Here is a 23563-nt window from a genome sequence, read left to right on the forward strand (position 1 = left end):
TATGCACAGCATATTAATACTAAAAGCACAGCCATGCATTCTGACTGCTGGGTATCAGTTTTAATTGTATTTTTCCCTTTCTAAGGCCAGATATTATGTCTTCAGAGCTAAGGAAAACTGAGAGGAACTCCATGATCGTTCTGGGACAAAATACAAAGAATGAAAACATATGGCCTTTCTGATAACCTGAGTAGAACAAGGTAAAATAAGTAAAGCAGCATGTGTTTCTTTGTGGGATTGAGGGGGGTTTTTGCCTCTTCTCAGCACAGTAATGAGACAGTCCTGTTCCTTCATCCAGAAATGCTCCAACACAAAAGGACAAAAACATGTCAGATTTTTGAAGTTCAAATTATATGGATTCATGCCAGCTTAGGACTGGCCCATATACCTTCATTTTAATAGTCCTCGCTTTGACAAAAAGCAAAACCAAACACAAAACACAATTTAAAGGTATCTGTAGTCATATAGGCTACATCATGCAGCCTTTTTGTAAGAAGTGCAGCAGCAAATTCTTACATCTGCAGTCAGTTAAAAGACTCCCAAATAATAAGCCAACCAGGTGTCTTGGGAAAGAAATAATTTGCCCATAATCAAGACTAAAAGAGAACCAGGCTCAGCCTCATTTTCCATCTTCCCAACTCAGCCCACGGGTTAAATACAGAGAAACTTTTGCTGGTCTCTCATATTCACTACGTTTCTGTTTCAGAAAGGCAAAATGGAACACCAGTGGACACAAACCCAAGAACCCCAAGGTTACTTTGCGCAACCTGCATCCTGCAGTTGTCAACAGAGCAACTCCACTTTGAGTATTGGAAGGGAAGGAGAGAAGGGGGAGGTAGAGAAGGATGTGTGGACTTTTCTATGCTCAGCTATGCACAGTTTTGCTCCCGAATCTGAAATACAGTCACAGAAGTCAAGCCACAGATGAAAATTGTTGTTAGTGTCTGGACAATGTAAACGATAGAGATATGGAAACTCTTCCTCCTCCTCTCTGGGTTAGAAACACCATTACTGAAACATTGAAGCTTTTAAATTGTCATAGCTTTCTGGGGACCTTCTCCAACTGAAATACATTTAAACTTTATGGGACACAGCAGCATCTAGAAGGGTGCCAGGGACTCATTGCCCAGTGCAGAAGTGGCTGTTGGAAGGACGGTGTCCTCTTGGGGTGGGCTGAGTGGCAGTCTCTGTGTGTCCCCAACATAGCTCCTCCATTCAGAACGGCATCTGACCAACTGTGCCATTTTACTGGACTCTTAACAGGAAAACCATGTCTGTAAAGCCAAGACTTCCTACAAGGCCATTACTGAATCCACCACTAGCTTCTAATCCTGCAAGCCTGCTCCTTCTGCAGAGGCCTCTCGAATCTAGTGCTGCCCTACAGACATCATGCACGTTCATTGCAGAGATCAGAGTGAGGAGCACTGTGGGAAGTAGCCTTTAAAGAGACCAGAGGGTTCATCTGAGGAAACACCTCAATTTCACCAGGCAGCCCAGCTCTTATGCTTTTTTGGGGAGGGAACCAGGCTTGAATTCCTACTTCTAAGTTACAAGTTAAGTCCTCTGGCTGTGCAGGTAGGATAGTAATTTTGCCAAATAGGTCAGCCTATGCTCTCACTGCTGGGAAAAGGCAAGAGGGAGCACAGATCTGCAAGGAAGAGTTAGTAAAACATATATCCTTTACAAGCTGCTGGTCTTTAGGGCCCTGTTAACAATCATGTAACAGTTGTAACAGTGGCCATGATTGGTGGCTGACCTACTGCCCCATGTCCACTGATTCCAGACTCAAGAGACAGGCAGCCCATGCTTCTGAAGGTCCCATGGTTGCAGTGGTCTCTGCAGACCAGCTCTTACTGGTATTAGCACAATAATTAAGGTACATAGAGGAAAGATTTAAACAAATAAACTTTGCCTCTTGTTAGTAGATCATTCTACCCTCTAAATTACAATGCAAGTGGAAGTCAAGCAGTTGCTCTTTCAAAATCCTTCCATAACCCAAACATGCCTGGGAACCAAGATTTGAGAAGCTGTCAGGAATGGATCAACTTTAGCAGGCTTGGCCTTTCAGTAACAGATGTTTCCCCCTTGCCCACTAGGATCAGGTGGAGGCCTAGGAGTCTGCTAAACCAGAGCAGGATCTCTTCTGAGAATCAAAGCTCCCCAGTCACACTCTTCCAGGCATCTGTGGTTTGCAGGAGTAAAGGCAGCAGCCCAGTCCTGGTTCTTCACATATCAGAAGGGTTGTTACTTAGCATGTCCAAAACCACCACCAACAAAACAAACAAAAAAAACCTACCAACCAACACCCTTCCCCCCCAAAAAAACCCCAAAACAAAGAACAACTGAACCACCAAACCCAAAACCACCCACCCAATAAAAACCCCAAAAGCTCTGTGCTGACTCAAAGTTAGCACCCTAAAGTAGGTGCTATGTTTAATATTTCAGTTGTAGCTGCTGCAGGACTTGGTTATTCACTGTATATCTTGCTAGCTTCATCCAAAGCTAGAAAGATTTATAACTTGATTATTCTGTGAATAGTCTGTATATCTCCATAAATACAGGGGACTAAAATCCTGCATTAACTTACACCCTCCATTATCCCTCCAGCTTTACAGAGTCTGTAAGGAATGTGAATCAGTGTAAACTGAATTTGAAGTGTTTTAAGATGTAGCATCGTGAACTGCTATTTCCAACCACCACCATTCACATTATAAGTTTGTGGGTTTTTTTTACTAAAATGAACTAGCACTCTTTTTTATTATAGTATTATATGAAATATATTCATGTATTTTCAGAAATATATTTATAAAATGTAACATACTGTATAGTTCTCCATTACAGAATGCATTGTAATACAAGCATAAGAAATTTAATAAAAGCATCACTACAATAGTTTTCACATATCTTATTAATGAAGCCCTGGATGGTAATATAGTAACTGCCACATTTATAGTTTCAGGTGAACACAGGTAGGCAAGAAAGGAACTGTTACTCCACACTTTCAAAGAACTTTAGCTCTGGAAAAGCAGCAAGCTTGTTGTTTTGAGACTGGTGCTGTTTTCAAAGACCCAGACAGCACAGAGATCCTTTGGAAAGCTCAGGCCACGTGTGATGTTCAGTTTCAGCAGCCCTATATTCAGTGCTTCCAAAGCCACAGATGAGATAGAGCAAGGCAGCACACACCACCCCCAGAGGAGAGGGTGAAGGCTCTAGTGACAAAGTATGCAGACACTCAGCATCAGGGTTTCTTCCCAAAAATCTGGTTTAATTATCAGCACCACACAACAGGCTCAGCAGAGAGGTGCTGGCTTCAAGGCTGTTTTTCAACAGCTTCCTTCATTCACAGCCGACAGCAACACCCTGAACAGGGCAGCTTTTCTTCACGTGCAGGAGCCAAGGCCAGTATCCACAGCAACCCACACCTGGTTATACACCTTCAGCTGTATAACCAGGCAGTGTAGAGTGAAGCTAAAGAGGGTGCCAATACAAGTCATATAGGTTACTCAAAAGAACATAAAGGAGAAATCAATGAGACCCAACTAAAGAAAGTAGAGGCTGGGGGATGGGGAGGAGACAGAAATGCACCTGTGGAGGCAGGAAAAAAAAAAAATCAGCCCCTACCCCCCCCCCCCCCCCCCAAAAAAAAACCAACCAAGAAATCCAAACAACCCAACAACCCACACTTTTGCAATTTTACCTCCTGCAGAATGGAGCTATGAAAGCCCCAATATCCGAGTAGAGAAGGACAGGCTAGGAAGATGGGGACAATGCACCGGGGGGTGAAATGTGTGTTGCCTATCTTTCACCCAGTACCAGTGCTTCACACACACCCCTCATCCCACTGCTGCTTACAGCCTTCCCCTCCTGCTAGGGACCAAATACCAAGCCTTAAGCACAGGATACTTCCTGGATTGGCTTGAGGGAATTAAGTTCACTCCTCTGCTCTCACCTCCACTTATCTATGCATGCGCCCTACACTCAGAAGCAGGGCCATTACAGAAAGATCCAGCTCTGCAGCAGAACCTACCTGATCCCCAGAGACTATGTGCCCAGAGCTCCCTACCTCTTTGGGATGGTTCAGCAGCCCCATGGAGGGCAGCAGGGAGCAGCTGGGCAGGGACTTTGCTCTCCAGTCCCTTCAGTCTTCACCCAGACACGTAAGCTCTCTAATCAACTATTTTTGTCTACCTTGCAGGGCATAGGAAGACTCCATCAGCAGCAAGGAAGGTGTGTAGATCTTGGCTAACACACACTGCTAAAAGTGCCAGAGCACCCTGCCTGATGTACTGGAAAGGTGTGGTCTATATTACTCTAATTGCACAGTTAATTAACATTACAGACAGCAGCTAAAGACCTGTCATTAGGAGTTTACACTCTGCTTTCCCAAACAGATCACAACCTGGGCCAAGGTCATTTAGTTGCCAGAGTCACTCCCTAAGGGATGAGGCTGTTTGACCTATATCCAGATGAGGATTTCTCCAGCTTGTGATCTCGTTCACCCTCCCACCATACAACTCTTATACATACAGTGTTATCTTCCGATTACATTTTCAAAACAGGCAGGATTTAAGAGCACGGGTTATCCTGGAAGTAGCAGGGAAGAACAGCTCTGCTAGAGAACCAGAAACATTGTAAGATGATTCAAAAAAATTCTTGCTGGAGAAAGAAAAGAATTAAAAGTAGTTCCCAGCATCTATTAATGCTTTCCAACTGCAGTATTGGCAGTGGCCAGTTACATAGAAAAATATCTCAACCAAGGCACTCTTCAGTCCTTTGCTTCCATGTATACAGGAGCTGCTCTTCTACTTTAAAGGCCCCTGAAAGGTATGAAGACTGCTCTCCTGTCTTTTAACAGGGGGAATTTTTAATATAGCCCAGGGGTGGGGGAAGAGGGAGACAACACACTAATAATTTCTAATAAAGGGGGCAGAGGAGGAAAGAGAAAAATACTTTTACCTTCCCCTCTGAAGTACTTGCTCAAGGGCTATTCCATCAGCTCTAAGGGGATCTCAGTGTGGGTGCAAGCACCAGAGCTCCCCCAGCTTGGGCAGGAAGTAGGGTGGTGGACCCCCTTTCCTGCTGCACCATCTGGAGATATTTGCTGGACTTTGTCCATGACCTCAGGAAGCTGAGAATGGCCCTGCTCAGCTGCTGTGACTGACATCACTGCACTGAATTGCTCCTGATGCTCAGAACAGCAAGTTTTCTCATCTCAAAACAGCACATCTGTGGCACTGTTATACCAACAGTGGTGTCAAATTAGCTTTAAACCAAAATCTTTGAAGACTTCATTGTCTGCTTTCACATCAAAGTTTAAAATTAAACTTCAAATCAAGTTTGATTTTTTTCCTGAAGTTCAAACAACCTGGGACCTTTGCTATTTTTTCCAGTTGGGATGAAGTTTCCCTGCTCTCATCCTCCAAAAAGTCCCACCTGCCCTTTTTTGTTTCCAGAGAGAGGTAGGCTCTCATATAGGATCATTAGGAAGGTCCATTTTTGTAGTGCCTTGCCATTCCTGCCTCCAAGTCTCAACACCATATGAACACAACCCTGACTTACCTAGTGAGCTCAGGGACAAGTAGGCAGTTCCCAGCTCTTCTGCACAAATACTGGCTCTGCATCCCCAAAGGAGAAGCAGCTGCAAGTCTTGATTTGGGTTAGTTTTGCTGCACTTCTACACAGTGTTTGAGAGGAGCCAAGGCAAGGACTTCAGGAGGCCACCTTAGCCACTGACACAAATGTGGACACCACCCAGCATCACTCCTCTGTCTCAGTTTGCAGCTTCCTAGCTGCCCTGGTCATTAAAAAGGCTCCCTCTTAACAGCAGCAGTCAGCTCTAGCCCCAGAGCACAGTAAATAGCCAGGAAGTGAGACTGATTCAGAGAAACAGCCTTTGGAAAGTTCTCAGCCAGTTCTCTCTCAGGAGAGTTTTTGTCTTGCAAGCAGAGGCTTTCAGCCAGGGTCCCCAGGACACACTCCTGTATGTGGCTCTGGGCCAGGGAGAAGGAGCCCCACAGACCAAGTGGATTTTACAACTGTTTTATTGCAATATACTGATTTCATGCATTACAGACCCCTTCCTGCGCCACAGCACAGCAGCCACAAACACCATGCACAGAGCTGCCCCAGTTGTTACAGCAGCAAACCCCAGAGCCCAGGGGGCTGCAGTGTTCACATATGCTCCTGTGAGGAGAGAGGCTCCAGTTAACACTCTCCTGGAGAGGCACAGGGATGCCCTCAGGGGCTCAGACTTTGTGTGGGGAAAGACTTAGAGCAGGACCTTCCCCACTTAGAGCAGGACCTTCCCCAAGATGGTCATGCTGATCTGGCACACTTACCAAGGCCATCCTTGGCTGTGTCCCATCTTAGCTCATCCTGGAGGAAAATCACAGGGCCTTTGCTGCAGACATGGGAGACACCATCCTCAAGAGGATGCTCAGCACTCCTTTTATCCCCTACAGAGCAATATGAAGGTTTTACATGGAAGACACATAGCCCTGAAGGTCAGCAGAATTTGTCTAGGTCAGCTTCTCAACACATGAGAAGCTCTGAAAGCCAAGTCAGTACAGAATTAAGAGCCTCTGAAGACCTCCTCAGTAGAAAGTAGTAGGAAATGCCTTTCAAGCTGTCTATGGCTCAAGATAACTAAATCCATACACTACATATCCTACACCCCAGCTGAGAGGTTAGACCCTTGTTGCCCCTTTGGGTGGGAAGCAGGAGGGCTAGGACACTTACTGGCTGTAGCAGGGCAAGTAGTAGTGCAGGACTCCTGTACAGATCTGTGGCACACTGAAACACTGCAGTGCAGGTACACCTAGAAAGAATGGACACATCCTGAAACCACTCAGCCAGTATCTGTAGACAGTTCATACCCTGGTGTGGTGCACTGAGCCTAGTCAGCAGTTAAGCACCCACAGAGCCCCCTGCCCTGTCTCCGCTGGGTGAGGAAAGGCTATTAAAGCCAAAACAAGCAGAAACAGCTCAAGAGATAAAGACAGTTTTATATGAGGAGAACAGAAGAGTAAGTAACAAAAGCACAGGTGATGCAAAGGCAAGTTACCTACTCTGCTCCCATAAGTGGATTGATGCCCAGCCAGTCTGAGTAGCAGCTACATTGGAAGACAAAACCCTCCTGTGTTTATTGCAGAGAATGACATGATAAAGGATGGAATATCCATTTGACCATCTGGGTCAGCTGTCCCAACTGTACTCCTTCCAGCTTTTAGCCTACCCTATGCCTACTAACTTGGGGTTAAAATATAATGCTTGAACAGCAGAGCTAGGAGAGTAAGCCTTGATGCTGTGCAAGCACTATTCAGCAATTAACACAATGTTCTAACTATTAACACAGTTTTAGCCACAAGTAAAAAAAAAAAAAAAAAAACCAAAAAAACCCATAGAACTGCTTCTGAGGGCAAGAGTCCCTATGCGTTGTTATGCAGAAAGTTAACATCATTTCAGCCAGACTCAGTGCACCTGACTACAGAAGAGAAAGCAGAAAGACTGCTTCAGCTTGCTCCGAATACAAGCCCTGTGTAGCCTTGGAGCCCTCTGCTGCCTGCGGAGGGCAACCTCAGCACCTTTACCATAGGCCTTCAAACTCACATCTAGAGTTACAGCACTTCTGACACTTGGGACGCAGCTGCCCAAGCACCACTACACTTTCGTGTGCAAAAGGTTTGGCACGGTTGAAGCACACACCCTAAGCTAGTTCAATAGAACAGTTTAGGCAGCAAGCTAGCCCTTGCTTAAGTAGATATATCTTTTAAGCCCATTTCCTGATGCATCCCTCTGGTGATGCACCTTACCTCTACCACATTAATCTCAGGAAATTAAGTTTCCTTTATCAACCTCTCTCCTCCTGTTTCAGGAGGGGATTTTCTTAGTCTTTTGGCCTCCTCCTCCCAAGAAGGCCAAAAGCCTCCTAAAGTAGTTCTTACTGCTCACATGTTACTTGTCCTCAGTAGGAAGCTAGGCAGCCAGAACACGATCTTACCAGCCCAGAGAGCATCTCTTGAGAAATGGAGTCCACAAAGGTGAATGTGTAGAGGGTGAAACGCTGGTAATGAGAAGGGAACCGCAGTCCTGAGGTAACACTCAGAGGCACCAGCTGTGTCTGATAGTTGTCCCCTGTGTAAGGGCACCTGAGAAGCAGCCAGCAGCAAAAAAAGTGGAAGTCATTCACCTGACCCTATTTACTTGTAGGGATATTTACAAATCACTTACCCATCCACCAAAACAGGCCACTGCAGCTGTTGCTGGGGATTGACACTTGGTGTGGCCCAGCAGTGGTGCAGGACCAAAATCAGGTCTGGGTCTGTTCTCTGAAGGATTTTGACCTCTGCATAAACAGGGTCTCTCAAAGTCTTCAGAACAGGATAGTCACTGTCAGTATAGTAGGAAGTATAGCTTCCATCTGGGATAGAAGAAAACCAACAACCATTTTAGAGCAGGAACAAACAGAAAGAGGGAGCCTGAGAGCATCCTTTATAACCATGGCAATAAGTTCCTGCCAAGGCAGGGAAAAAGCAGTGCTGGATTCACCCATTAAATACTCCTTTATTTCTCAGCAGAGAGCAGAGCTCTGCACCAGGAGGCTTGAGCAAATCCTGCAAACCTATCCTACCTGAGGCAATACGCAGCTCCAAGGACAGAGGACCTGGCTGGGACACAGCAGGGAGTGGTGGCAATGTGAAGACCTGAACACTCAAGGGAACGAAGCTCCCAGTGGTGGAGTAACTACAGCGGACATGTAACCTGGTAGGACAGGAAAGCCCCAAATGAATCAGATAAAGGTCACTCTGATGTCTCCTTCTTCCAAGATGGCAAAGAAACAGCTGCATTAATTAGTTATATCCCCAATCTTTCATCCCACATTTCCTTTTAACACATACTTGAAATTCTTTTAGAGTTCAGATTTAAGCCTATGGAGCTTCACTGATCAGCACCAGCTTTATTCTTACTAACTAGAGACATACCAGACCTTAGCCTACTCTATAGCCCCGTTGTGAATTCAGAGCTAAAGACAAGTAGAAGTTTCTCTAGTGACACTGAACACAACGGCATCCAGCAATACAAGTCCCAGAGTATTACCTGAAAGTGCTATCCCTAGTGACAGAGCCAAGCCTCCCAGACTTCACATCCCTGGATGCCACCAACTCATTCTCATATATGACCTGGTCTCCAGTCACCTGGAAGAGAGACCGGGCACTGTCACCGCAGTAAAGTCAAACTGGATTAACACTGGGCTGAAGAACAGCCTTTGGCTCTGGAAGTCTGCAAGATGTCCACTAGGTAGCTAAAGCCACATCAGGTTGTTCCAGGTCTGCAAGATCCCGCTATTCCAGCCTGGTGATAGCTGTAGCTCTTACCTGAAAAGTGGTGCCACAGGCAGGGAGTGGGAAGTGGTACACAACAAATGCATTGTTTTTCACAACAGGGACACAGCCAGTACTGTGTCCACTGGCCAGTTGCACAGAGTCCAGGATAACAGGTGGCAGGGTCACATCCCGAGAGACAGCAATGGAAAAATGGCCATCTGGTGTGCAATGAGCTGTCACTGGAGAAAAAGATATAACCAATCTTGAGCTCAGGGAGAAGAGGGATGGAAAAGAGGCTCAAACATCACAACAAGGACAAGGCCAGCAAGTCCTGCAGGTTCTCCTGCCTGTCACGCCCAAAGCAACCACAAAGTACAGCAAGACAAGTGTAACCACCTCCAAGACTAACACCAATCCTGGCCATAAGCCAAGCTATGTTGTAATACACATGAGAGAGCTGGGTGCTTCAATAGGACTGAGTATTCTTGACAGCCAAAAACATAGCCCTAAGCCACCTGTAGAACTGGTACACACTAATCCTGCTCTGCCAGGGAAGTAAGGAATCCCAGTCTGCAGCTCCTCCAGGAGGAGAAGAGAGCAGTTGTTCACACTTACCTGTGTTACCAAAGTAACAAGGCATCACCCTATCCCTAGGGTCATAGCAGCAGCCTCGCACTTCACAGTCTCCTTGGCTGACAGGCAAGGAGGCACAGAGCAGTCGGTCTTGGCTGAGGACAGCAGAGCAGACACTGCTGCTTGGAGCATCCAGGGCTGAAAGAAACAGCAGGAGTTTGTAAGGAGTGAGGGCAAAGTCACAGAGAACACTGGTGGAAGGTGCCATGATGATGCAGCATACAGGTCAAAGGAAGCTGGACTCTGATGAGGTTCAAACACATGCCTGGAGCTGGCATGGAAACCTGCTCAAGAAAGATCTGTATTCCCCTGGGGCCCTGTAAAGGAGACTAGACTGCATGGCATCTGTCAAGGGAAAGTGTTCTGGATCAGCTCTGGTAGATAGGAAAATCATTGTATCTAGTCTCTGGCTCAATCCCCAAGTTTACAGGGACTTACACTCAAACTAGGGCTAGGAAACACAAGGAACATTCATTCACCTACTAGCCTGGCAAAGGAGGCACAAGTCCCCAACAAGCGAGTGGCTCCTGTGTCCAAATCATTCTCCAGGGAGTCTTCTGCTCCACAGAAAGTCCCCTTCGCTAATCCACTAACTGACTAGGAATGTCCATCTGAAAGGAAGGGTACCCACTGACACAGATACAAGCAGAGTCTCCCAAAGGGCTGCCAGAATCTTACCAGGAAGGTCCACAGGGCACCTGAGCAGCTTCTCTTCGTGAAGAACTTTTTGTCCAGCAGCATCAGTTTCTTCAAGCCCGACCAGCATGAGGTAATTGCCATCCTGTAGGAGAGCCACACCAGTCAGGGCAGCCAGAGCAGCTGTAGTCACAGTGCCAGCAGAACTCCTGAGGTCGCTTACCCATTCAAAAACATAACAGCCAGTATAGGAGATCATTACTGTCCGGGAGCCATCTGAGGTCCCAAATACCAAGAGCCCACACTCCGAATCATTCTGCAAAGCATGTGCCTTCCCCTCAAGATCTAGAGAAAGAGAAGACAGCAGCAGGGGCTTCAGCATCCTACATTGAATATGGAGTCCGCTACAATCCTATTTTTCCATAAGAAATAAAACTCTAGACAGCATTAGGGTCTGAACCAGCAGAGATGTTTGGGAAAACCCAGCAGCCAAGACTGTCTAGAGCCAAACACAGCACTCCACCACAACCCTCGACTGGTGGGTCATCTAACAGCCCCCTGGCTACACAAGATGCATTGAAGCTGCTAGGCAACACTTCATATCAAATCATTCCTCTTTGTCCTCATTCCAGGCATACCTGTGCACTGTACAAAGACACAGCAGCAACAAAGCCTCTGACAGAATCCTCACTTACCCCAAGCAGTCAACACAAAGGTAGCATTCCCTTCCCAGTCTGGAGATAAGGTGAGCTGCATGCTTTCTTGACCACAAGCCAGCAGGCTGGGATCAGAGAAAACACTACCATGAGCTCCCATAACCAAAGCCAGGAGACCAAGAAACCCCAAGAAGAGCATAGCTTCAAATGCAGTCCTAGATTGTCCTACAACACCCATCCTGCTCCCTTACTAAGGCCCACAAAGCAGGTGCTCTTAGCCTAGCCCTTTTATATGTTGGAGCCAGCTGGGATCAGAAATTCATTGAGTGTCCAGGTGGCTCCACACCAACAATTTAACACCTTCCATTGCCCTCACCTGGCTCTGAACCCACCACAGTCTGTTTGCACCCTTTGAAGAAAACTACAGAGCAGGAACTGATCTTGTGTCAGGAGATGTGTTTGTATTCATCTCACTAAGCTAAGAGGAGCTCATGGGTGCCATTTGCTATAGAGCTTCAGGAGGGTCTTCAAACCCTTTTTTCTGACCCTGAGTTCTTCCCACCACTGGTTCATCCAGGATATCTGCCTGCTTGCCCCTGTGTATTCTGCATGAGTGTAAGAAGCTGAATGACAATGCTCTTTTGGTCTTTTGAAGGTGCCATTGCTTCAAATGCCAGACACAGGGTGCTGACATATAAACATAGAAACAGCCCTCCATGTGAACTCTGTGGAAAACTATGATGCTCAGGAGACTTTGCACACCTAAAAAGGAGGTGATTACCCTTAAGCACTCCTGGCTGTGGACTACACCCGCATTTGTACTGTGGTTGTGTGGGACAGCAGCAAGACTCTTTCAGGCCTGGCTGCAAGGTGGCAGGACCATCTGCTTTGTGGGACCCTCACAAGCTGACAGGAGGAGCTCTGATGGGCCTGAAACACAGACAATGGGGACCCCTGTGATCCCAGAGAAAGCCCTTTCTGCCAACAGCCACTGCCTGCTGTAACTGCAATGTGTCTCGTGTAGAGCCATCTCTCATGCCACACATCAGGCTACAGCAACCACACAGAGTAAAAGCCTTATTGTCCATCTTCCATACAGATGTTTCTGCATTCGTGCAATGGAGGCGTGCACATCTTTACATTGTTGTAGGGGTGATGCACACATACTTTGTGCATGTTTTTTTGTGCCCTACTTTTTGCAGTAGGAGCACTGGCCTAGCCTGTTCTTTTGTAATCTGTTTAGTCCTTTGGGGCTAGATCATCACACACATCCCAGAACAGTGTGTGGTTTAGATGAGTAGGATTTCTAATCTTGACCCTTAATAATGTACTTCCCTTGGTATTCAACCACACTTCTGCTCTCAGCAGACCCTTCTGTTCCTTGATGTTTGCACAGCACCAAGCAGCAGGCAGCATGTTTGCCTCTCCAGCCAGCCCTCAGCAGCAGACATGGGTAGTAACTGAGTCTAAGGGAAGCGCTTCCTCTGCTCTTCCACCTTAGGCCACAGCCCATCTTTCCTCTACAGCTGAACAGGATGCCATGATCCCATCTAGGTGAAGAAGATCACTGTGCCTACCCTGACCACTGCTTATTTCATGCACCAACCAGAAAGGTTGTTCAACAAAGAACAAGACCTTTTCAGCTGCTCTGCACCGCAGAGGCTGGTACACATGGATCTCAAAAGGTTGCCTGTAGGGCTGCTCTTTGAGCAGTGCGCATGTACCAGATGTGCTCCTGCCTGTGTCCTGCCAGGGCACTGATCAGCCATGGTGGAGAGGCACATAGGAAGAATGTTTGGACTTTGTCAGGGAGGGGACTTCACCTCTGTAGAAGCAGAGCATTGGTCCAAGTCATCCTGCCTTATCTCAGAGCTACTGTATGACTGCTGAATGCTTCATTTGACTGCAATACTTGCTGATAATTGGGTTAACTATAACAAATAAAGTACTTTGGAGCTATAGGTAGTTTTCATTACACTTTAACCCACCAATACTTTGCTTATGCTAACAGGAAAAAATGTCTACAAATACTTAAAGAACAACTCTATGTGAATCAACACTGGGAGTGCTGTATAGATCCACCAGGCAATATCTGTGCTAAAAACAGTTTCAAGGAAGCACCCTTTCCTAATTTCTACACACATTTGAAAGCCATGTTGGATGATGTAGCAATGGGAGGCTAGTGAAATGAACCTGAAATTAATGGAAATGAAATGCTTTGATTGGAAGTTGTTATAGGAAGCAGAAAGCAACCTGGCTGAGAGAAAATAGGCAGGTCTCTCCAATCTCTTCCTCATCTATTTGATAGTTTCCACAAGACATAATGGCTGTAAACACACCCAAGTCCACCACAAACACAACATGCAGAGGATGAAGGTAGGTGAGGCAAGCATCTCTGTAGGCCACTAATCTTAAGCTGATCATGACTCCAGCAAGCTGAAATTGTCCTGGGATGTCCGTCAGGAAAACCATCTCCTCCTAATGGTTTTGAGCCTGGGAGATTGGGCAGACAGAGTGGCAGGTAGGAGTTGCCCTGGCTCTAGAGACCTATTGGAAGAAAACTTGGTATTGAACACCATCGCCATGAAGTGCTGGGAAAAGGAATTAAAAATGCCCCGTGTGTTGAAGGACAGCCTCCGACACGATCACAATGTGTCTGGCCTGTACATGGTATGGGCAGTACCCACACATGGTACAAAATGGAAGTGCATGAAGGAGTGATTCAGCCAAAATTATCCTCCACAGAAGCTGAACAGCATTTGCAGACAACAGGGATATCTGCACCAAGCAGTCCAGGTACAAGGGTTCTGGCAGACATGGCATCTTGCAGTGCCACCTTCTCAGCCGAGGTCCAAAATGAGAAGGCACAGGCAGCAAGCCTGCAGGAGATTCTACACAGTGATGGCAGGTTTTTCCTCAAGCTTGTGCTTTATTTTATTAAAAAAGAGGTGAAGCTACAACACTGGTAGCCTTTTCTTTGAAGATCCTTAATACGTGCTTCCAATGAACTTAAAACAAAAATTCCTGGGGAAGATGGAGAGGCAAGGATTTCAACCTTACCTTCCTGGACTTTTACATGGATGGAGTGGACGGACCAGCCCTTCCTACTCTCAGTGTCTGCAAACAGAAGTGAGTACTCAGAAAACCCTTGGGAACTACTATGACATGAAAAGGTCCATGCTTTCCCACAGTGAAAGATTTGAGTGGCTAGTTTTATGGATTCCCTCCCTTGTAAATTCCCCAGAGTGTCTGCAGGGTTGTGGGAATATTTGGAATATAATGATTTTATCCTGATAAAAATGAGAAATTTTGATAGTATTCCTTGTTCCAGGTCTTTTGTCCAAAGTATGTTGCAAACTGTGAGACAGAGCTGAGAAGTGACCCCTTGTCACTTCCCAGGAAAGAGGGAATTTTACAGTGAACATGGTAAGTTCATGAACTCTAGCAGCAGAGGTACCTCATGTAGCAGTGCAAACTCCCATGAACTCCACTTTCACCAGATCAATGGCCATAGAACTGCATGAACTTCCATGAACTTCTCTGGCAACATCTGAGCTGATGCAGGAGTTTAGACCAGCCCAGGAACCAGCCCTAACTTGCTGGCAATTCAGATTTCCACTGAAGTATCAAATATGGATCTTTAAGAAGTAAAATGAGATTTTAAAAAACCAACTAGCAAATTATTGTGCTTGTGAGAGAGAACAAGGATGACTTAAGGAAGACATAAGGATGAACAAGGATGACATATAGAAGTCACAGAAAATTTTGCAAGGGATCATAGAATCATAGCATGGTTTGGTTTGGAAGGGGCCTTAAAGCTCATCTAGTTCCAGCCCTCTGCCACAGGCACAGACACCTTCCATTAGAACAGATTGCTCAAAGACCCATTCAACCTGGCCTTGGATGGAGACCTTCACTAGGATCTCTGAGTGAAAGGGAAACTCATGTTAACACACTGCTGCACAGCAAACCCAGCACACTAGGCCCCTCACTAATTCCCACCAAGTCCCTCATCCTAGGTACTCACAGCACCAGCTCAGTTAGATGAGGTCTATCTGCCTGCAAAAGTGTCGCAGTTCAGGAGGTAGAGAGGGATACAACCAGACTGAGCAAGCTGAGCACAGTTAATGCCACAGCCCTAAGGGTCCTTTCTACCTGCTGTTGCCACTGCTGTTGGGACCTTGCAAGTACACTGCCCCTGGAGTAATCTTTGTCAGGAAGCCCCAGCTCTTTCTGAAGTCCTTGCAACATACTGGACATGCTCTTTAGCCTCCCAGAACACCTCTGTCCCTTCCAGGGAAGCAGTTCCTCATACCAGTCAAGACATCAACAAAACAGGAACTTGTGCAGGCCAGCTTCCACCAGTAGGCTGAGTGAGCTTCTTTGGCCATTACAAGTGCAAGGACTAGTTGCCAGGTTGCACTAACCTATATCCAGCCTCTCACATGTGCAGCTTTGTCTCAGCTTGGTAAAACATTCCCTAGAGATGCTCTCAAGTTGTTGATGTCTCTTTACTTGCTTATCTCAGTCTTTCTCTCCTCTAGGAGACCCTGAAGAGGTCTACTCCCCTTTTCTTATGTGCTTATGTTATCTCTTTCAGCAAAACTTTTATTGTCTGTTGTGACATCTGGAGGCCTTTCTGCCCTTGCTAGATGGATATTTTTTACTTTCGTCTTTTGTGAGGCCAGACAGCCCTAGGGAGAGAGACTGAGATGACTGTTGTGCACTGAGAACATGTCAATAAGTTCCTTGTCTTATTGCATGAAGCACAGACTCCATTGATAATGTCAAGAGGACTTCAGGAACAAGCAAGGATGGCTGAACCCATTGAGAGCTTGTACAGTCAATACCAAAGAACAGAAAATGCAAATGGCATTGAAGAACTTGGAAGATGTTTTCACAACAGTGAATTTCTAAAAGCACCCCAGTAGAAAAGTGCACCCCTAGCATGACCTCTTTAATGATAAACTTTAGATGAAACAAAATAAGTTTTATCAGCACATTGCAAGTTTCTTAACCACTCTTGGCTGCTGCAGTTATTTGAGATAAGGTATGTTTTCAATGAGCAATTAACACAAAAAAAATCCTAGTTTCATAACACAGGGCAGTCTAACAAATGATTGACTAGTAGTGTTGACTAAGCCATGTAATCAAAAACCTGCTATTGAGCCATCATAGCCCTTCTATACATAAATCTGGGCTCCACCAGCCAGAGTCACTCCCTTCTGAGCTGCAGAAGCAAATGGAGCTCCTGGGAGCAGCCACTGTTGTCCTTCTAATTTGCATTGCTTGCCTGCTTTCTGTTGCAGCATGGAGAGCGAAGTCTGGAAAGGGGAAGATGCCCCCAGGACCAATTCCCCTTCCCATCCTAGGTAACGTGCTGCAGGTGAAACCAAAGAACATGGCTGAAACCCTCCAAAAGGTAAAGCTACTTTCTTCTCTCTTACGTTATTCTCTCTTACGTTATTCTCTCTTACTTTATTCTGTGGTTGAGAAACATGTACGACCTGTGCATGGGGACAACATGTGGCTCTAGCTTGATGAGTGACAAGCCTAGAAGAGCAGAAAAGTGATAGGGATCTCAGCTTCTCCCATCACTGCTGTTGCCATTGTTGTTCAGGGCCTGATAGCTGGAAACCCTCTCCATACCCTGATTTATCATGACAGGACCAATCTGGACACTGCTAGTCTGTGAGGCTGCACTACCTGCAGTGGGATGCAGCAGCAAGGCCACTTTTCAGCTCCTCCTTCCTATCTGCTTGTTCTCTCTTGCATTTTGACAGCTCAGTGAAGAGTATGGACCAGTGTTCACAGTGCACCTGGGCTCTGACCCAGTGGTGGTCCTGCATGGACATGATGTGGTGAAAGAAGCCTTGGTTGATCGTGCAGATGAGTTTGCTGGCAGAGGACACATGCCAATAGGAGACAGGGCTAACAATGGATTAGGTATGTTTGCTGATCAAGTTCCTTCTGAGGAGAAGGGAAGGGTTGAGTATGTGTTCAGCAGAGCTGGAGTGTATTATACACAAGGGAAGACTGTGGGGAGTGGATGGGTTCTACCCGGAGAGGGAAGGCAGAGTGAGCTGTGATTGTCGGTTTACCTGACCTAATGGGGATAGCAGAGAAATGAAGCTGGATTGATACCAGTGATGGCCAGTGAAAGGGCAAGCAGCAGCAGCCACCAACTGCAGCAAGGGAAATTATGTGTGGATATAAGTGATGAATTGTTCACAGGGAGGTTGGGTATGTGGTGAAAAAAGCCAAAAGCAGTTGGGCTACAGGACCTCCAGAGATTTTCTCCAAACCACAGTACTGACACCACCATGTCAATGTTGTCACAGGGACAGGATTCACTATCACCATGAACCTCTTCATCTCACACATAGCATGCCCAAGCCAGGTCTTTCCTCTTCCTTCTTCCTCTGCAGGGATTGTTTTTAGCAACAATGAGGAGTGGTTGCAAGCCCGGCGGTTTGCTCTCAGTGCTCTGCGCAACTTTGGAATGGGGAAGAGGAGCATTGAAGAGAGAATCAAGGAGGAAATTGAGTACTTTCTGGAAGAGATTGACAAAACAAAGGGTATGGTCCATTTTTAATATAGCTTAGGAGTGCAAAAAAAAAAGACTGTATTAAGGGATCCAGCTTTTTAGCGTAGAGTTGAAGTTCCCATGTGTCTGGTCTGTGCACCAGCTATGCCCCATTACAAAGCAGTAAATAATTCCATAATCATGTACTGTTCTTTTTGGAGGACCCTTCTGTGTCTTTGAGAGACTGTGATCTGGTATTTCCTCTAATAACCAGAGCTCAGGTTATCCACAGTAGCAATAAGTAGGCACAATTTTGGTCTTGTTTTTTTTTTTGTATGGTTTGTAACTTCTCTGAAATCACAGGAACACCTTTCGACCCAACCTTTATTCTGAGCTGTGCTATCTCCAATGTCATATGCTCCATTGTCTTTGGGAAACGATATGATTATAAAGACAAGAAGTTCCTGGCCCTGATGAACAACATGAACAACATCTTTGAGATGACAAGTTCTCGCTGGGGACAGGTACATTCAGTAGCTGTTTCACAGTGTCAATATTCTCCCAGGGGAGCAAGAGGCCTCCCTTCCAATGAAGTTGCATTTTAGTCTTCTAACTAGGACTCCATCAATGCTCTGCTGTATGAGAGGGAATTAATTCAAGGGCAAGAAGCACCCTCACCAATGGAGCTGGCTTTGCCAACTAAGCGCAACTTCCCCCTAGTCCTGAACATCCTTCTTTTCCACCTTTGAGATGTCTACTACTACTAAAGAAGACCCTACCATGCTGTCAGACTGCCCAGCCCCATACTTGTGCCTCATACTTGTGTCCAGCCTCATACTTGAGAGGGTTGTGGCCTTCCTAAGCTTTTTGCTAGTACCAAAGAAAAGGGCAATGACCATATTATGGACCTTCCTGTTTCTTTCTTCCCAGCTCTACCAGATGTTCTCAAACATTTTGGTTTACTTGCCTGGCCCACACAACACCATATTCAAAGAATTTGATTCTGTAAAAGCCTTTGTGTCAGAGGAAGTGAAAATACACCAAGCCTCCCTAGATCCCACTTCCCCTCACGATTTCATCGACCTCTACCTCAACAAAATGCAGGAGGTAAGGAGACAGCACAGAGCCCCAGCTCAGCCCCAAAGACACCTACACTGAACCCCTTCCCTCTCCTAACACAGGCATTAAGATGACCCCTTCCCAGGCAGCTGTGCTGTGCTGTGGGAAGACACCAAATCTCAGATACTACCTCTGCTAGAGCTTATAGCTCTTGGTCTACACACTCACCAGCCACTACCTGTAGCTGCTTGGACATCAAGACCTTCATCTGCTCTCACCAAAACACAGGAAAATTTGCAGTCCGGTCTTGCAGTTCTTTCACTAGAAACTAGCCAACTAGCAGCTGGCATAGCAAGGGCAAAGAGGCAGCTACATAGCATTTGGTCAACAGCTTGAAAGAAGATTGTTGTGGGGTTGACCTTACTGCATAAAGAGAGCATTATAATGTCCTAGATGGCTGCTGCACCTTATCAGAGAAATGCAACAGCTCTAGGTGAAAAGACACAAGAGAAGGCCATTTTTCTTATCTCAGCTGCAGAAACATCCCACCTTTTTCTGCAGGAGAAAGACCATCCCAATTCCACTTTCCACATCAAGAACCTGATAACCACCGCCTTCGACTTGTTCATTGCTGGAACTGAGACAACTAGCACCACCATAAGATACGGGCTTCTGCTTCTTCTTAAACACCCGAAGATACAAGGTAGAGTCTGTGACTTCTTCCTCTTTAGCTGTTCACCTGGGCTGGGCACATGTCTAACACCACAGCTTTTCTCTTCCCTTTCTCATATTTTATCCAAATGGGCAAAGCCCCTGCACCTTCTTTCCCCAGGGTGGTCATTAGAGATCCCTCAGCTTCACTAGCATCATCATCAGCTACACTCTCCTCACAGCCAGGAACTCAACTGTGTCCACATCTTTGTCTCCTAGTACTCCTATTTAACCGAGTCACTAGGAAGACATTCTTTGCATGGGCTGCAGTGGAGCTATGTTCTAGTTGACACCAAAACCAGCATCACTGCTCCTGTCACCTGTGATCTTTGGACAGCTTAGGGCAACCTGTTTAGGTAGGTTTGGTTTTCTTTACCCATTTTATGGTTTGTGTCTCTCATGACAGAGAAAGTTCAAGAAGAGATTGACCAGGTAGTAGGACGATCACGAAGACCTTGTGTGGCTGACAGGAGCCAGATGCCCTACACAGATGCAGTGATCCATGAAATCCAGCGCTTCATCTCCCTCATCCCTATAGGTCTTCCTCACACTGTGACTAAAGACACACACTTCAGAGAGTACATCATTCCAAAGGTTAGTAGGCAAAGAGTGGAAGAGCAGCTCTGCCCTACACCTTTGCTTGCTTGATCTGCAGCTTTACCTCCCTGTAGAAATACAGTGGGTTCACAAAAAACACAAAGCAGTGACTCCTCACACAAAAGGCAGCAAAGCTGTAGAACTGCTCACCACCCTCCATGGAGAGACTGCAGTGTCAGTTGGTAGTTACTGAGCACAGAAAGCCCCTCAGCCACAAAGTGTGGGAGGCTATCTTGGTATTCAAGGAAACAAGAAAAACCTGTTTGCCCTGTTCTTACACACTTCTTGAGGCAGTCACTGTTGGCCACTGCCAGAGGCAGGGCTAGAGCAACCCATGGCCTGGCCTGGCTGGCTACAGCAATGCTCATTGCTCTTCTGGGTGGCCGTGGGAAACAGTAGCATGTGGCTGTTGACATCTTGATTTTCAGCTATCTTGGAAAATCGAAAGGCAAGACCCAGGGATCTGCTTAGCTTCCACCTCTTGTGTCATCACTGTGGGATTTTTTATTTCTCCCTGTCCATGATCCACACAAAAACTCCACAAATGGTCTGGAAAAGAGAGAGGATCCTGTCAGGAGAAATTTGTCAGGAGAGTGCAATAGTGCTTTATTTCCACAACCTTGTGTGCTTTTGCTTTTGGGATCTTTCAGAAAAGAAGGAACATGATGCATCTACAAGTTCATTATTGTGAAACACTAAGAAGAAGAATTAGATAAGGTGTCCCCAGATGACTAGGGCAGAGTGAGGATAAATGATGTGAAAGTGAGAGGAAGTGCTCCGGAAGAGAAACCAACTGTTCCTGTTGCAACATCTAGCAGGGTCTCCCTAAAGCTGCCTCCTCAAAGGAAGGGTCCCCAACAGGAAATGAAACATGGGTAGGGCTGTGCTGGGAAGCTTAATCTTCACTTAGCAGGCAGTCAGATTAAGTGATCCTACTAGACTCCCCTTCATGTTCTGCTCTTCTTGTGTTACCTCAGGGCACTACGATTTTTCCCATCCTCAATTCTGTCCTCCGTGACAGTAAAGAGTTTCCAAACCCAAATGAGTTCAACCCTGGACATTTCTTGAATGCAAATGGCACCTTTAGGAAGAGTGAGTTCTTCATGCCCTTCTCAGCAGGTAAAGCACAGGCTCTCTCTCTCTTCCTCTCTGTTGACTTCCTGCTCTGGCAATCATCCTGTCTTTCCCTATAACACACACTCGCTCTCCCCATCATGGTCCCATTGGTTCTTCCTTGGGGCTCACTGTTCTTTGGATAACTCCTCCCTATTGCTATCCTCCTCAGCTGCATTTCCCATCTTGCCTGGGGCTTCTCAAACCTCCTACTAGGAGGTGCCAATATAATGATACAAGTGGGACCCACTGACACTTTCTAAAATACCTGTCACCTTCCTGCACAACCACCAGTCATCCTTAGCCAACCTGTCTTTCTGTGGTAGCTCCACTTTTCCCCAGCACCTCTCAAGTACTCTCCTACCAACAGCCCCTACGGTCTGCTTTCTCATCCATGTTTTATGTCACCTTGCTCTCTCTCATCTTGCTTCCTGTGATACCCCCTCCACATTTAAGACTTTTCCTACTACTGTTCTTCCTTCACATACCCAATCAAACTGCTAAGTGTCTTTCTTCAACAAACTCTTCTCTTGCAAATGTCCTCAGTAATCCTAATGGTCATTTCACTGCTGTGGCTGTATCTGGTAAATAAAGCTGTGCAATGCATCTGCTTAGTACAAATGCTGGTCTAGTCAGCAGAGTGCTATTTGCTGTTTTCACTTCTAGGGAAGCGAATATGCCCTGGAGAGGGCCTGGCACGCATGGAGATATTCTTATTCATGACCACCATTTTGCAGAACTTTACCTTGAAGCCTACTGTAAACCCCCAGGAAATCAACATAATTCCAGTGGTGAGTGGGACAAGCAACATACCTCCTGCCTACCAGCTCTGTGCTATCCCCCGTTGAAAAGCACAGAACCATTCTCTGCAGTGTCCTGAACCTGACCACTCCTTCTCCTGGGTAGAAAATTACCCCAGCTGAAACCAGGACACGTGTCCCTTAATAAAAACAATTGCAGGAGCATTGGCCCACCTTTCCAAGGCCTCCAAGAAAGCAGCCCAAACACAAGTACATACACAGTAGACACCTTCAAAGCCTCCCAGAACTGCTCAGGGAGGCCTTGGGTGCCATTGTAGCCTGTTGCACTGATACACTGTCCATGGGCTCATTGAGTGCAGTGGCTACATCACACAGCTGATTTTCTCACAAACAGCTCTCTTGACTGGCCATGACATGTTTCTCCTTCAGCATGGGTCCCCCAAAAAGCAGCATGCTTTGCAGGTGGATACCACTGTATGTGTCTTTGTTAATGACCTAATAAAGAAAAATCTGTTTAAAAATATTTGAGCCATTATTTTCTTTGGGTTAGGTTGGCACCTACATCTGCTGCTCCTCTGCAGAGTAGGTCTGCAGTGGCTGTGGCCAGTGCCCTGTGGGAAAGGCTGTGCCTACATGGACAAGGTTCCTGCCTGCTTCATCTGCTGGACCCATTGCTGCTGCCTGTAAAGACCCCCTGCCAGTCGCAGCACAAGACCAGTCAGGAAGACTCGCAGTACAGGATAGGAAGAGGGTCCTGCAACCTGGGAGCTTTCTGTAGCTCTATCTGCTGCTCTTGGGGCTGCCAACCATGCTACCCACAGCTCCACAAAGTATAACTGCAGCATCCCTCCTGAAGCAGTGCGTTCAGAGGTTCAGATGCTGAAGTTCTGTCTGCCTTCACCCTCTTGATGGGACCCATGGCTGCTCCTGGATGATCCTTTCATGTCTCAGGCACTCTGTGGCCCAGCCCTCCCATAAGCTAGGAGTGGGAAGCCTTCATTTCGGCTCGGCCCTGTCCTCCTCCCACCATCTCCCCCTTCTGCTCCTTCCCAGGCATTTAGCAGCACAACCTTTCCTGTCACTGTGGCCACTCAGCATTCTCCCATGAATCAAGATGGGGCTGCTGAGAAGCTAATTTCTCTGGATGGTGTCTCTTGCCTGAATCACACTTTCACTCCACCTCTCAGCTGAAAAGCCAAGGTCTAAGGGATAGCACAGAGAAGGTATAGCACAGAGTAGTGAGAGACCATTGCAGGTAAGGAACAGCTGAGGAATAAGGGAAGCTGCCATAATGGGGGCAAAGTTCTGCAGCTGGAGTTGCATTTTTATTCCAGTTTTCTTGGGCATATCATTTCATCTCAGTTATGATCTGGACTCCTGTCAAATGAAGAGTCTGTCTTTGTAGGCTGCTGCAAGGAGTTCAGGCACCTGAGTGGTAAGGACTCCAACAAACTGTCTGGCTGCTCTTTTCTACCATCAGTATCACTGCAAGGATTTATATGTTCTTTATTAAAATTAATTAATTTAGGGGGACAGCAAACATCTTTC

The 23563-nt window shown here is 46.4% G+C and overlaps 3 protein-coding genes across 7 annotated transcripts in view; 2 read left to right on the plus strand and 1 right to left on the minus strand.

The window, feature by feature from the left end:
• LOC101875801 (uncharacterized) overlaps positions 1–2892 on the plus strand; it is a 32312-nt gene extending 29420 nt beyond the window's left edge. For all 4 annotated transcript variants that reach the window (XM_031053167.2, XM_005154106.3, XM_034061898.1 and 1 more), the window contains exons 8-9: positions 86–200; positions 707–2892. In XM_031053167.2, coding sequence (XP_030909027.2) covers positions 86–182 — 97 coding nt within the window. In that variant the 3' untranslated portion in view covers positions 183–200; positions 707–2892. The remainder of the gene's footprint in view (positions 1–85; positions 201–706) is intronic.
• Positions 2893–6040: 3148 nt separating this feature from the next.
• Positions 6041–11135, minus strand: LOC101875969 (zona pellucida sperm-binding protein 4). Its single transcript, XM_031053292.1, has 11 exons — positions 10816–11135; positions 10635–10737; positions 9939–10094; positions 9375–9562; positions 9097–9194; positions 8630–8760; positions 8230–8419; positions 8000–8147; positions 6739–6817; positions 6339–6455; positions 6041–6183 (listed from the first exon to the last, which is right to left on the minus strand). The coding sequence occupies exons 1-11, from the start codon at positions 10972–10974 to the stop codon at positions 6041–6043; spliced, it is 1512 nt and encodes a 503-aa protein (XP_030909152.1). The 5' UTR covers positions 10975–11135.
• Positions 11136–13774: 2639 nt separating this feature from the next.
• Positions 13775–22504, plus strand: LOC101878988 (cytochrome P450 2C8-like). Of its 2 annotated transcripts, XM_031053297.1 has the most exons (11): positions 13775–14377; positions 15849–16298; positions 16558–16670; positions 17032–17194; positions 17677–17826; positions 18138–18298; positions 18705–18881; positions 19395–19536; positions 19951–20138; positions 21119–21260; positions 21921–22504. In XM_031053297.1, the coding sequence occupies exons 3-11, from the start codon at positions 16587–16589 to the stop codon at positions 22100–22102; spliced, it is 1389 nt and encodes a 462-aa protein (XP_030909157.1). In that variant the 5' UTR covers positions 13775–14377; positions 15849–16298; positions 16558–16586; the 3' UTR covers positions 22103–22504. The 2 variants fall into 2 exon arrangements, with proteins under 2 accessions (XP_030909157.1, XP_030909156.1); XM_031053296.1 differs by lacking the exons at positions 13775–14377; positions 15849–16298 and having other exon boundaries at positions 16324–16670.
• The last annotated feature ends 1059 nt before the right edge of the window (positions 22505–23563 follow it).

This window comes from Melopsittacus undulatus, chromosome 4 (assembly GCF_012275295.1).
Source record: "Melopsittacus undulatus isolate bMelUnd1 chromosome 4, bMelUnd1.mat.Z, whole genome shotgun sequence".
Classification (NCBI taxonomy): domain Eukaryota; kingdom Metazoa; phylum Chordata; class Aves; order Psittaciformes; family Psittaculidae; genus Melopsittacus; species Melopsittacus undulatus.